General features: G+C 43.0%; 1 protein-coding gene across 3 annotated transcripts in view; it reads left to right on the top strand.

Annotated features, from left to right (window-relative positions):
- Window positions 1–12,402, top strand: part of Txndc11 (thioredoxin domain containing 11) — a 72,881-nt gene that overhangs the window by 47,472 nt on the left and 13,007 nt on the right. For all 3 annotated transcript variants that reach the window (XM_085694550.2, XM_048433209.3, XM_048433210.2), the window contains 3 exons: window positions 1,813–1,925; window positions 3,984–4,184; window positions 9,586–10,378. In XM_085694550.2, the coding sequence (XP_085550676.1) occupies window positions 1,813–1,925; window positions 3,984–4,184; window positions 9,586–10,378 (1,107 nt within the window). The remainder of the gene's footprint in view (window positions 1–1,812; window positions 1,926–3,983; window positions 4,185–9,585; window positions 10,379–12,402) is intronic.

Raw genomic sequence — 12,402 nt, 5'->3', positions numbered from 1 at the left:
TTGTTGTTTGTGAGACAGGATCTCAGTATGTGACAGTTCAAGCTGTCCTGGAACTCTGCCTGACTCTGCTTCCAAGTGCTGGTACTAAAGGTGTGCACCACCATACCTGGCTGAGGGTGACACTTGGTATGTTGAATGCCTTCATATTTTTATACTTTGGTTATTTGGATATAAGTTGGTAAATTTGAAGTTTAAGGTCTTATTTAGTATCTGTAATAAGGCAAGAAAATAGGACACACTCTATCCTGTGCCACCTTACTCATACCCTTTATTTTAGAATTGTTTGGACACTACAGTATTGCATGTTCCTTGAAGAATAATGAAGACTAAGTGGATAAGGGTACTTGCTACCAAGCCTGACAACCTAAATTCTATCCCTAGAACCTATACCATACTCATGATATGGCATGTTCACACACCGTAAATTTAAATTTAGTTATCTGATTATTTTTAGTAATAGAAGCCTCACATGTGAGGATATAACTCTTTTGTTCCAACAATAAACCAGTTTTATTTTCCTTTCAGAGGCAGGTCTCCATATTTTGCTCAGCTTGGTCTTAAGCTCCTCCTAGGCTCAAGCATTCTTCTTGCCCCAGTCTTCAGAGTGTCTGGGACTACTGTGTGCAGCTGCATCCCCCTTCCAGGTTCTTTATGAACTTGTACTCTCCTATGTGCCCATAAGAAAAGAATACCTACTGTTTTTCAAGTATGAGGTGGTTTTCTTTGTTTCTTTAAACAAAAGTTCTGTTGTCTTGGAGATGTTTCTCTGCTTTATAGTAGTTCTACCTCATCCTCCCTTAACAGTGTCTGCTAGCTAGTGTCCCTGAATGTGACTCCTTGTACACATGTGAGATTGCTAGTGGTATTCCTTCTTTGTTCCTAGCAGTTCACAAACTTCTTTGTCAAGTGCCAAATTTTACCTTCTCTGCCAGTGTTGTATCATAGCTCCCATTGCTCTTAAGCCTTAAATTTCAGGCAGCTTGGCAAAAGTGGTATTGTTTTTCTTTACTCAGAGTGAGGTTGAGTATTTTTCAATGTAATGATTAGCCAGGTCCATTCCCTTTCTGTGGTGTGCCCATTTTAATCATTTTTAAATGTCAAGTTTGTGTGACTTCTTTGTATTTACCAGATCCATTCATTTTATTTATTTTTATTCATTATATTTATTATATATATTATATTTATTGGCATGCAATGCCTCTCGGTTGGAATAATGCTTGCCTAGCATGCATAAAACCGTGGGTTTGATCTCTAGTACCCCATAAACTGTTTATGGTGACACAGTCCTGTAATCCCAGTACTGGGAAGGTGGAGGCAGGAAGATCAGAAGTTCATAATCATCTTCATCTAACTAGGGTACCAGCAATAAATAATAACTTGAATTTCTAAGAGGAATTTGGATGAAAGAAAGTCTAAATTAATAAATATGACAACATAGGTACTTAAAGGTACCATCAACATAGAATAGAGTCCTAACATCTCCCCGAGCTTCTGTCTACTGGGTCCTTACTATTGGGTGGGTAGTCAGGAAAGATGAGTGATAAGGAGCTGGCCATGTCCAGAGACACCAGCTTACGCCTTGGCCCAGAAATAGGCTTGTTTGAGCAAGGGAAACAGGGTGGCAAAGCAGACAGTTCAGCCTAAGTGATTGAAATGAAGAGTCCAATATCAGCAGCTGCTCTTCCTGGGGCCAGGCCAGGTTAGCAACAGCCTTGCCCTAGGGGGATAAGCACATTAGGACTGCAACAATGGGTTTGTGATTGTTTTAAGGCCTAGGCCTCCTCTTTAATAAAGGAAAATTTTCTGTTTCAGATTACCTAGGAACAGTACGATTTGGGGTTATCACAAATAAACATCTTGCGAAACTGGTATCCTTAGTACACTCTGGAAGTGTGTATTTACATAGACATTTCAACACATCACTTGTAAGTATTTTCAAATCACATTTGTATTAGTGCAGTGGTTTTTAACCTTATGTAGGTCACAGACTCAATTGAGAACTGGATGAAATGTATGGACATTTCCCTAGAAAACAGCACATGATTTTATGTGCAAATTGAGAATTCCTATAAGTCTACCCTAGAGCTCAGACCCTAGTAAGTATCTTTGCATTAGAGGGCTCTTGAATGTAGTCTAGAACTTGTTTGCTTAGAGTCTTACATTGTGATACAGTTTTGTTAGTTGCCCTTCTTGAGTAAAACTGTGGTTATTCAGTTGGTGATTTCTTACTCTAGGCCCAGGTTCTCTGAGATTAGCTTCTACTGGGCAGTGTTGTTCATTTATTCTTGTGAAGAGCAGGGATGTGAAGGGCTTTTCTCCTACAATAACAGTGGAGTGTTGAAGTTCTTGTCAAGACATAGGTAGACGTTGATAGCGTTTCACCTCAGAGATCCTAGGCTTTCACTGTCTTCTTTGTTCCCTGATTTCATTTGCTTTTTTGCTGGGACTGCTGCCACTTCCCTACTTCTGAGCATTAAGCTTCACATCTGTGCCCTTGCTACTTCCACAGTTATGCTGACAGGCTATTTTTCTGAAGTATTTTATTTTTAGTTAGATTTATTAACTTTATCACACGTGCACATGCACACACAGACACACACACACACGGAGGACCAAAGACAATTTGCAGGACTTGATTCTCTCCTTCCACCATATATGTTCTAAGAGTGGAACACAGGTTGTTAGGCTTGGCAGCAAGTGCCCTTGTCCAGTGAGCCGTCTCGCTGGACCTCTGAGGTGTATTCATGTTGACAGAATTGCTAGCTCTCAACAGAACACTGACTTTCAGATATTGTGACAATCTCTGCCCTTAGCTCAGGTCAAAGGTCTTTCCAAGTGCTATTGAGTACTCATTTCAGAGTGCCCCTGGTTTGCCAGTCATTTCAACAACTGTCTATCTCTCATATCACAGATACTGTTATTTTCTTCTTGCTTTTTATATTCCTAAGTGTATTTTGTGTTTTCCAGATGGGAATGTTCCTGGTGTGCTTTAAACCCTCACTGCTGCACTCTTAGCATCACTGCTGTGATTGCTTCTCCCACTGCGTGCCCACTTTTCTTGTGCCTGTCTAGCTTTTCACTTCATCTGCTTTGCCAGCTCTCATTCTTATTCCACTGTGTTAGCCTACATGTGTTTATAGCACAGGGCAGCACAGAAGAGTAAATGGAGGAAGGAAGATCTGTGAAGTAATTGTGAAACTATTCAGGCTTGCTGTCTTAGTCAGGTGCTTTCAGTTGTTTATCAGCTAATGCCTTTTATCAAATGAAGCATCATTGGAATAGCAGAAGCAGTGGGCACACTCATTGTAAGGTCATTTAAATCTCATTTCTAGTGGTACCAAATGCTTCATCTTGTGAAACCTTCCACTCTGGAAATATCTGAAGCTCTGATTTATGGCATTGGACTTTGAAAGATACTTTCATGTTACAGAAAAAGAAAGCAAAAACACGAAGTGTCTCTTTCCTTCCTGCTACACACAAAGTACAATCTGGGACCTTGTGTAAGCTTAGGTCACTAACTGATTTGCTCAAGTGTTTGCTGGGTCCCTGTTCTGTCCAGGAATTTGTCCAGTTACTGGGGTGACTGTGAACAAAGTCTTTTGTAGCCTCTGCCTAGTGGAAACTCAACTTTGGCCTCTGGACGGTAGGCCTAGATTCTTTTATAAATGCTTTGTGGTGCTCTCCTTAGATGACAGGGTATTAGAGGTCATTACAGCCACCAGAGGGCAGGGAGAGTATCTGTGAATAGTGAGTCTCTCAGCAAAAGGTGAACCCAGTGATGTGAAAGTGGCCTGCTGCCATGATGGCGTTCTCCCACATGTTGAGGATACGTGTGGAGGGGGCAAGGGCTGGCTTTGTAGCCAGCAGTGGTGCCTTTTCTCCCTCAGTGCGGCTTGGCCAGGCCTCTGGAGGACAGTGCTGGCACTCTGGCTCTGCCTTGTCTACTCACCTTTGTTTTATTCTCTCACATTTATCCTTGGCAGGTCTTCCCAAGGGAGGTCATGAGCTTCACTGCTGAGAACATCTATAAATGGGCCTCAGAAAACCAGGAGACCCTCTTCCGATGGCTGCAGCCCCATGGAGGCAAGAGTCTGCTGTTGAACAATGAGCTGAAGAAGGGACCAGCACTCTTCCTGTTCATACCTTTTGATCCCTTAGCTGAGAACCATCCTCTCCTGGATGAGGTAGGAGTTCTGGTGGTCGTCTCATGGCTCTTCTTCCACATTCGAGGCACTAACCTATCATCAGAGTGGTCATCAGGAATAGGAGCTATGGCTCAGTGGTCTCTGTTTATGACAGGAATTCCCCCAGATTCTCTGACCGTCTTTATTTGTTGCTCTGGTCAGGGGTGACTAGAGAAGGGAAATGAAATTGTCTCCCCAACACAGACCAAACGCCCTCTTCCTCAGGTGACTGCACTGATGTTCCTGTTTAGACGGTATTGGGAACACAGACAAGTTGATAAGGCCTAGGAAATGCCACTGTTATGGCACCTGGCCAAGCCGCCAGCCTTGGCCGTCTTGGGGGCAGCAACACAGTGGCCAGGTGCAGCTGCATTTGATGGCTGTGTGCCTTTTTCTCTAGATTTTCCTTGTTGTACAGATAGGTTTTCAGAGACAGGTACTGCCTGGAGCCTGCCTGCCTGCCTGCCTGCCTGCCTGCCTTCCTTCCTTCCTTTGCTTTCTGGCATGAGTTTATTTTATACATGGATTATTTGGAGGCACTTAGAGGGAGCATTAATAATCAGCAGAAAGAGCCTGGGATTGCTAAATTGGATTTGCTAGGGTTTTATTTTTTTTCTTTGCCTCAAGGATCCCTTGAGAATCTGACAGCCAGTCAGTCTAGCAGAGACCAGGTCAGGCAGACAGTGCCTGTCCCTGGGACCCTCAGCACTGCTCTGAAGGCTGGAGCAGAACTTCTCACCAGCCAGACTCACTGTGCTGTTCTTCAGCATTTGATTCAAGTTGTTATACTCACTGGGAGTCTTCTCACTGATACCACAGTCTGACTTTAAAGGAGGGAAGGAGAGAACAATGAAGTAGTTCTGTTCCTTCCTCTGAATTGGTCTTACAGCCTCATTTCTTTGGAAAATGTGTGCTGCCAGAATGTTTTATGATCCAAGAGTCTCTTTTCCATGCCCAGGCCTCTGCTATTTAGATTAAGGTCTTTGCAGGAAAGACAAGGTTTCAACCTTGTTGGTAGCTGTGGCTTTTTACTTCTGGGACATTGTCTTCCTTGACTTGGGCATGCAGAGTGGCCGGTAGTTGGCAAGGGTCCAGACCTTCACTCCAGAGGGTTGAAGTTGAGTTTGGCCCCAGAGGGAGGCCTTGTGTTCAGCCTTTTGTCCTCACATGAACATCTCCCCACATCTTCTGTTTCTAGCATCTACAAACAGGCCTTTTAAAATGAGTCACCTGGGCTCCTAGGGTGCTCTGTAGCAGGTGGAGTTTGTTACCCTACATCCACATATAGGTGGGATGACCCATCATAATACTGTGTATTCTTGAGACAAGCAACGTCTGCCCCGTACTTTCCTCCATGTGTCAGGTCAGTCTGGCCAGTGTTCATTGAGTCCTGGGAGCTCGTGGGGAAAGAAGTGTGTGGCAACTGTAGGCATCTGGTCTCAGAAGCTGGTGTGGTTGGGAACTAAGAGCCTGCTCATTACTCAGAGGACAACTGGACCCTAGCCAGAATGCAGTCAGGAAGTAGCAGAAGAGGGGAGGAGAGGCTTGGCAGGAAGAGTGTCACACTTGGGTAAGGAGAGTTGTCAGCTCAATAGAGAGTGCAGGGCAGCTTTGTTTTTCATTGTGGGCCTAGGTCTGGGCAGAAAATGAGAAGAACTTACACTTTTGAGAGCATAGTAGGCAAGGACCCTTGTAACAACTGTGGGCTTCATGTAGGTCAGAAGTGGCCAATTGGTGGCTGTACCAACCTAGGAATGGGCAACTGTTCTACATATACACCAACCACCAGCCTGTATACCCCATATCTGCATGTGTGCACACAAAGAAAACATAGATTCTGACACCAGGGACACTGTTCCCTAGTGTCCTTTGAGCATTTCTAAGACATCATGCAACACACTAGTCAAAGTTTCTATTTCGGCCTGCAGTATCCTTTTGACTTGTTCTCCACTCTGAGTAGTCTTTCAGGCATTGACAGCATGAGTCAAGTAAGCAGAGGCATCTAGATTTATGAATATCTTTGATAGAAGAGAACAGAAGTGTTGACAGCATGGAATTTACAATTTTCCCCCAAGTTTTTAATTATTTACATTAGTTAAATATGACATAGATTCAAACACATTAACAGGATGTACCATGAATTTTGTTTTCAAAACTGTTCTGTAAGAGGGTTATGATGTGAAAACCAACATAATTCACAGAAGAGAAATGAAACACAACTAATAAAAACTCAGAGACAGAAATTGGGGTTTAACCTAAAGGTCAGAAAAGCAAAGCAGCTGGCCACTGACTTCAACCTCAGTCCGAAAATGGTGATCCTGCCTCCAGGAATCTCAGAATAATATTGAGACTTAGAGCTGTCTCCTCCTGTTTTATGATCTTCTCTAGGGCTGAGATTAAAGGTGTGCACCACTGGGGTTAAAGACATGTACCGCCAGGTTTCTCTGACAAGCTAGTGTGGCTGCTAGGATTAAAGGTGTATGTTATCACTACCTGGTCTGTAAGGCTGACCAGTGAGGCTGTTTCACTCTCCAATCTTCAAGCAAGCTTTATTTATTAAAATGCAAATGAAATGCCACTACATTTCCCCCTTTTGTCTAAAATAAGAAGGCTATAACTAATGTAAGAAAAACTATATACAATAAGTATAATAACTATATACAATATATACAGGCAATAAATACATCAACAATGTCTAGTCCATTTGCATTTGACAAATTCAGAGAAAATACTCCATTTCTATCCTATTTTGGTGAGTCCAAAATCTAGTACCTAATTTACTTTCTAGCATAACTTGCTTTCTGTGTCAGGTAAACAAGGAAAACTATAACTGTTACTGTCTAGTCTTCAACACTCTCAGAGACCCAAAAGAAAATAATAAATTAACTGAGTAAGCAGGAAGTGCCAGCAAGCGACTTCCAAAAAATGTGAGAAATTACAGAAACAGCTGGCTACCTGGACAGTCACGCAAAGTTCCTCTGCAACATTGGGGCATCTGTTTTTGGTCCACAGGCCTAGCATATCCAACAGACTTTTCCGTGAAGCAGGATATTTTGTGTTCAGCTTGTCTAATTAGGACAGCATACTGTCAGCAGTCAAGGCAGGGACATTTTCTTGCCCAGTAACTTACTTTTGCCACAAAGAAAGTAAACTCCATATGGAGTATAATATTGCCCCACAGAAATTTATGTACAGTATGTTTTAGCAAAATTAGTCTCAATATACTAAAGGCCAATCCAGTGTAAAACATTTAAAACTAGTAGTTGCTTTTTAAAAGTAGATTCAATGATCTACTTTTTTATCTTACATATCTATATCCTCCTTCTTTTTCAGAGTAGATTCAATAATCTACCCTTTATCCTATCTATATTCCCCCTTTTTTTCTTACAAAACAAGATCATATCTTTATTCTCCCTTTTTTGAACCTTGAATTTAATTTCCTCTGTTTAGCTTTTTTTCCTGACCATTATTCCTAACAACTTATAGCCAACACACCAAACAAAGACAAACATCCATAATCCATATTTTGAAAATGTGGGCATAGTTTTCTAGTCCACTTCCTGTTGATTGGAGGGTGCTGATAATCTCATGGGTACCCCTACAAAATTTAGGATTATGGTCAAGTCCTGACCTGACTGGAGTATTCTGTGATGCTGGATCATCTCAGACAGCAATCTTGAAACTGTGATGGATGTCCAACTCAGGAAACTGCAACAGAGGTGTATTAAAATGTTGGATCATCTGGGCTATCTGCTCCTGTCAGAGATTTTCAGGGGGTATTCCTTGATCAATTATTTTTTTTTAACCAAGAATGAATCCACAACCTCTCATTTCCTGTGGAAACAAGAGCAAAACCTCTTCTTCAAATTAACATATCTTTTGACTTAAATTTTGAAGTCAAGGCATTTTCAAAATGTATAGGTTGTATTAATCCAGCAACATTTATAATCAAATGTCTTTTAGGAGCTGTTGTTCCCTCCTCAGCAGTCAGACAATTCAAAGACAGCACAATAATGTACAGTATTCATGCTCTGTATTTTCCATCTTTATGTGGAAGCTAAGCCAGGTGGATGGGAGCTGGGAGTGCTAGGTTTTTCTCCAGAACTCAGGTTCATACATACGTACTCACTTATTTGAAATTTTATGTAGCCCAGGCTAGCTTTATTAAGTAGCTGAAGATGACCTTAAACTTGAGAGTAAGGTGGTTACTCTCTTCAAGAAAAGATATTGTGCACATTTCTCTGAAATGCCAATTGTTCGCCTGTGCCCAAACTTGGTCCTATTGGTGAGGCCATAAAACCTGTAAAGAAAAGGGATGTTGTAGCAGAAGTTTTTGAGGCTGTGAGAGGTGTGTCAGGGACTAGAAGTGCAGAAGCTAGTTCAGAGTGGGGTTGCCTTTTCCTGAGCAACCTCCCTTTTTGAGGGTCTTAGGAACAGCAGGAGGAAAAGGTAGAGTCCTGGGCCAGGCATGCAAAAGGTACAGCATTATAAGAGGCCCTGGTCTGGCCTAAACAGGTGGCACGAGCCTGGAAAGGCAAACCAGACCAACAGTACAGGCAAATGTATTTATCCTGCAGGTAATAGAGAGCCTCCAAATATTACCTAGCTAAGGGTCATACTCGAGAAAGAAACATCAGCATGGAAAGTTCAGTTGTTAGGAGGAGGAGGATGGAGCCTGAGGAGACGGAACAGAAATAGAGGATGAGCTGTTTTCTAGCCTGATGGTGCTGAGACCCAACCACAGTAGTGAGGGAGGAGAAGAGGTGCTCTAGAAAGGGAAGATGGGTATGGATAGTTGGGAGTGGGCTGGATTGGTGATCTCCTGGAAGGCATGAATATATTTGCGAGAATATATGCTGTAAACTTACTTAAATCTGTACATGTGTTTGGGAAGTTTTCAGACTTACTAAAGATGGAAAAAAATGGCAGCACAGGGGAGTATTAAAGGTGTGAAGAAAGTACACTCACCTGGAAGGCAAGAGGGCTCAAGTCTGTTCTTATTCTTTTAGTGGTCTGGACACATACCTGAGCTGAACAGTTTTATGGGCTGGACTTCATTTATCTGTGGTGGGCAAACATTTCCAGAACCTTCTAACTCAGAGCAATGGTTTCATGCTTGCAGAGAGGGGTGTGTTGTAAGACATAGACCTGTGGCACACACCTTTAATTCCAGCACTTAGGAGGCAGGGGTTGACACATCTCTGTGAGTTTGAGGCCAGCCTGGGCTACAGAATGAGTTCCAGGGTAGCTAGAACAGAAGAGTTTTGGTGTGACCACTTCTCCTTTGAGGCAGCCTATGTCTGGGCTCCTACATGTGACTCAGATATGCCATTCAGGTAACACAGCTGCCTTCTCTACATCCATAATCCTTGTCTCTCACCAGCTCTACCCTGTTTTTCAGATCACCGAAGTGGCCTTGGAGTACAATAACTGTCATGGGGACCAGGTGGTAGAGCTCCTTCTTCAGCACCTTCGGCGAGTGGAGGCACCTGTGTTCCAGTCCTTGGCACCAGAGCTGCCAGCCCCAATGCCTGATGTTCAGCTGATGGCAGCGTCCCCTTGTTGTAACACAGTGGTGCTGCCCCAGGGTCCAGCCTTCTCCAGAACCCACAATGTCTGTGAGCTCTGTGTCAACCAGACAGTAGGTGGTACCAAGCCGAGCTCAGTGAGCGTGCCACAGTGCAGCTTCTTTGAGATGGCAGCCGCTCTGGATTCTTTCTACCTCAAGGAGCAGACTTTTTATCATGTGGTGTCGGGCAGCATAGAATGCAGCAATTTTTTAATCTCTTACAGTCCTTTCAGCTACTACACTGCATGTTGCAGGACCATATCCCGGGGCATGGCAGGCTTCACTGGCTCTGAACAGGATGTCTTTACAGCCCCGGCCATTGCATTCTCTTCCCTAGAGAAGAGCTGTGAGGCCACTGCCCCGAGCTCCATTCCTCACATTGAGGAGAACAGGTACCACTTTCCTGAAGTGGGCCTCACTAGCACAACCTTCACAGGCCTGAGCTGCAGAACCAACAAGACCCTGAATATCTACCTTTTGGATTCCAATTTATTTTGGTTATATGCAGAAAGACTGGGTGCCCCAAGCTCTGCTCCCGTGAAGGAGTTTGCAACAATTGTTGATGTGAAAGAAGAGTCGCACTATATCTTGGATCCCAATCAAGCCCTCATGAAGTTCACTCTAGGTACTGTAGGTGGTTTGTCTCCCTAACTTACATTGATGGTCTCATTATTCCTGATCATGGGGTGATGCCAGCTTCATTGCTCATTTGAAGTCTTCAGACAGCTGACCATAAGTTGTCTTTATCTGTTGGTCAGTTTGAAAAGAAGCCAGTTTGTCTAGTAAAGAGGGTAGAAGCTTCCATCTGCCAAATTCTGGTTGAGTTTGTTAGCTAACCCATGGGGGCTAAGGGACCAAGACTGACAACTTCTGTCACATTTCCGAGGCTGAACAACATTAATCCCAGGAACCTGGCTCCCGTGTCAGACAGTGGCGAGAGCCTTTCTAGTGGGACGTGCAGGGGCTGATGAACATGGCCATTAATAGCACCAGCAATGAGAAGGAACTGAAGCGGAAAGGAGTGAGCTTAGACTTTGTTGCTCATTCTTGCTTCACTTCTTGAATGTAGAAGTGTCAGGGCCAGTGGGCCCCATTTGTTCTACTGAAGTTTTACTTCATGTTGGGGAAGCCTGCCTTGACACACAACCCCCCCCCCCCAGTTCCTACATTGCAACGCACAAGTGTTGAGAGCAGGTTGCAAACCAGTGAAATCCACTTGGGATGACCTAAGGCTTTACTGTGGGAAGTTCCCCAGAGTTGGCTCCTGGGCATTGGCAGCAACAGCAGCAGATGGACTCATGCTGTCCTGTTCCCAGGACTCTGCTGAATGAAGGCCCTGACGTACAACACAGGAAAGTAAGAATTCAAAAGTCTTGTTAGTTCAGCATCACTGGAAGTACAGGGAGAGCCAATGTCAAATGGAGAGAAGAGGAATTTAATAGCGAAAGAAACTTGATTTCTAAGTTGAGAGAATATAAAAGCAGGATGAGAACAGCTCCCGAGGTACTAGTCCTTCTGGCTATCCTTTCATCAGTCCAGGTGAATCCTTCACATTAGCCACCTTCGTGAAAGGACTCACGTAACGTTCTGTATCAGATTATAATGATTACGAGAGCTCCTCAATGCTCAAAGGAAATCTGTGATCAGTCACTTTATGGAGTCCAGTTACTCCCAACTCATGATATGTTGGTGTAGTAGACTTTGTTAAAATGAACAACTGTGTAGTTTATTTTATTTTGACATTTATATATTTTTATTTTATGTACATGGGTGTTTTGAGGCATGTATGTCTGTATACCAACACGTGTACAATATCTGCAGAGGCCATCAGAGGACATCAGATTCCTGAGCCACCATGTAGGTGCTAGGAATCAAACCTAGGTCACTGGAAGAGCAGTCAGTGCTCTTAACTGCTGAGCTATTTCTCTATCTCCCAAGCCATGTAGCTTAAAATTTTATTTTTATTTTTTTATGTGTATGGTATTTTGCCTGCATGCATACCTGGTACCTAGAGAGGCTAGAAGAAGGCATTAGATCTCCTGGAACTGGAATTTTAGGCAAATTGTGAGCTATTAGGTAGATGCTGAAAATTGGACCTCTGGAGGAGTAGCTGATGCTTTTTACCAATAGGCTGTCTTTCCACACCCCTCAACCATGTTTTTGTTACTGTTATTTATTTGGCTTTTTTTCCTTCATTGAGATAGGGTCTCTCTCTATATATAGTCCTGACTATCCTAGAATTCACTATGTAGACCATGCTGGCTTCAGACTCAGAAAGATCCACCTGCCTCTGCCTCTCAAGCATGGAATTAAAGGTGTGTGCCACCACCCCCAAGCAAGCATATAAGTTTTAAAGTAAATGGTGATTGGGTTCTCTGGATTCTGTGAGTAATACTCATCTCAGAGAAGCTCAGACACATTATTTTAATTTACAGGTTTCTTGAAAGAAGCCCTCTTCGGGTTTCATTTTATCTTTTGTATTAACTATTTATCTTCTATTTTCTATATTCTGTATCAGCTGTTTATCTTCTGTGTCAGCTAGTCTCTGTTGGGCCAGCTATTCTATACTTGGTAGCAGTTTTGAGAATCTTTGTAAAGTAAAAAAAAAATTACTTAGGGGGTTAACTCCTAAGTCAACTGTCCCTAGAG

This window comes from Myodes glareolus, chromosome 9 (genome assembly GCF_982192425.1).
Source record: "Myodes glareolus chromosome 9, mMyoGla1.1, whole genome shotgun sequence".
In the NCBI taxonomy this organism is placed as follows: Eukaryota; Metazoa; Chordata; class Mammalia; order Rodentia; family Cricetidae; genus Myodes; species Myodes glareolus.
The sequence above is the reverse complement of the archived record's forward strand: the minus strand, read 5'-3'. Positions and strand labels throughout refer to the sequence as shown.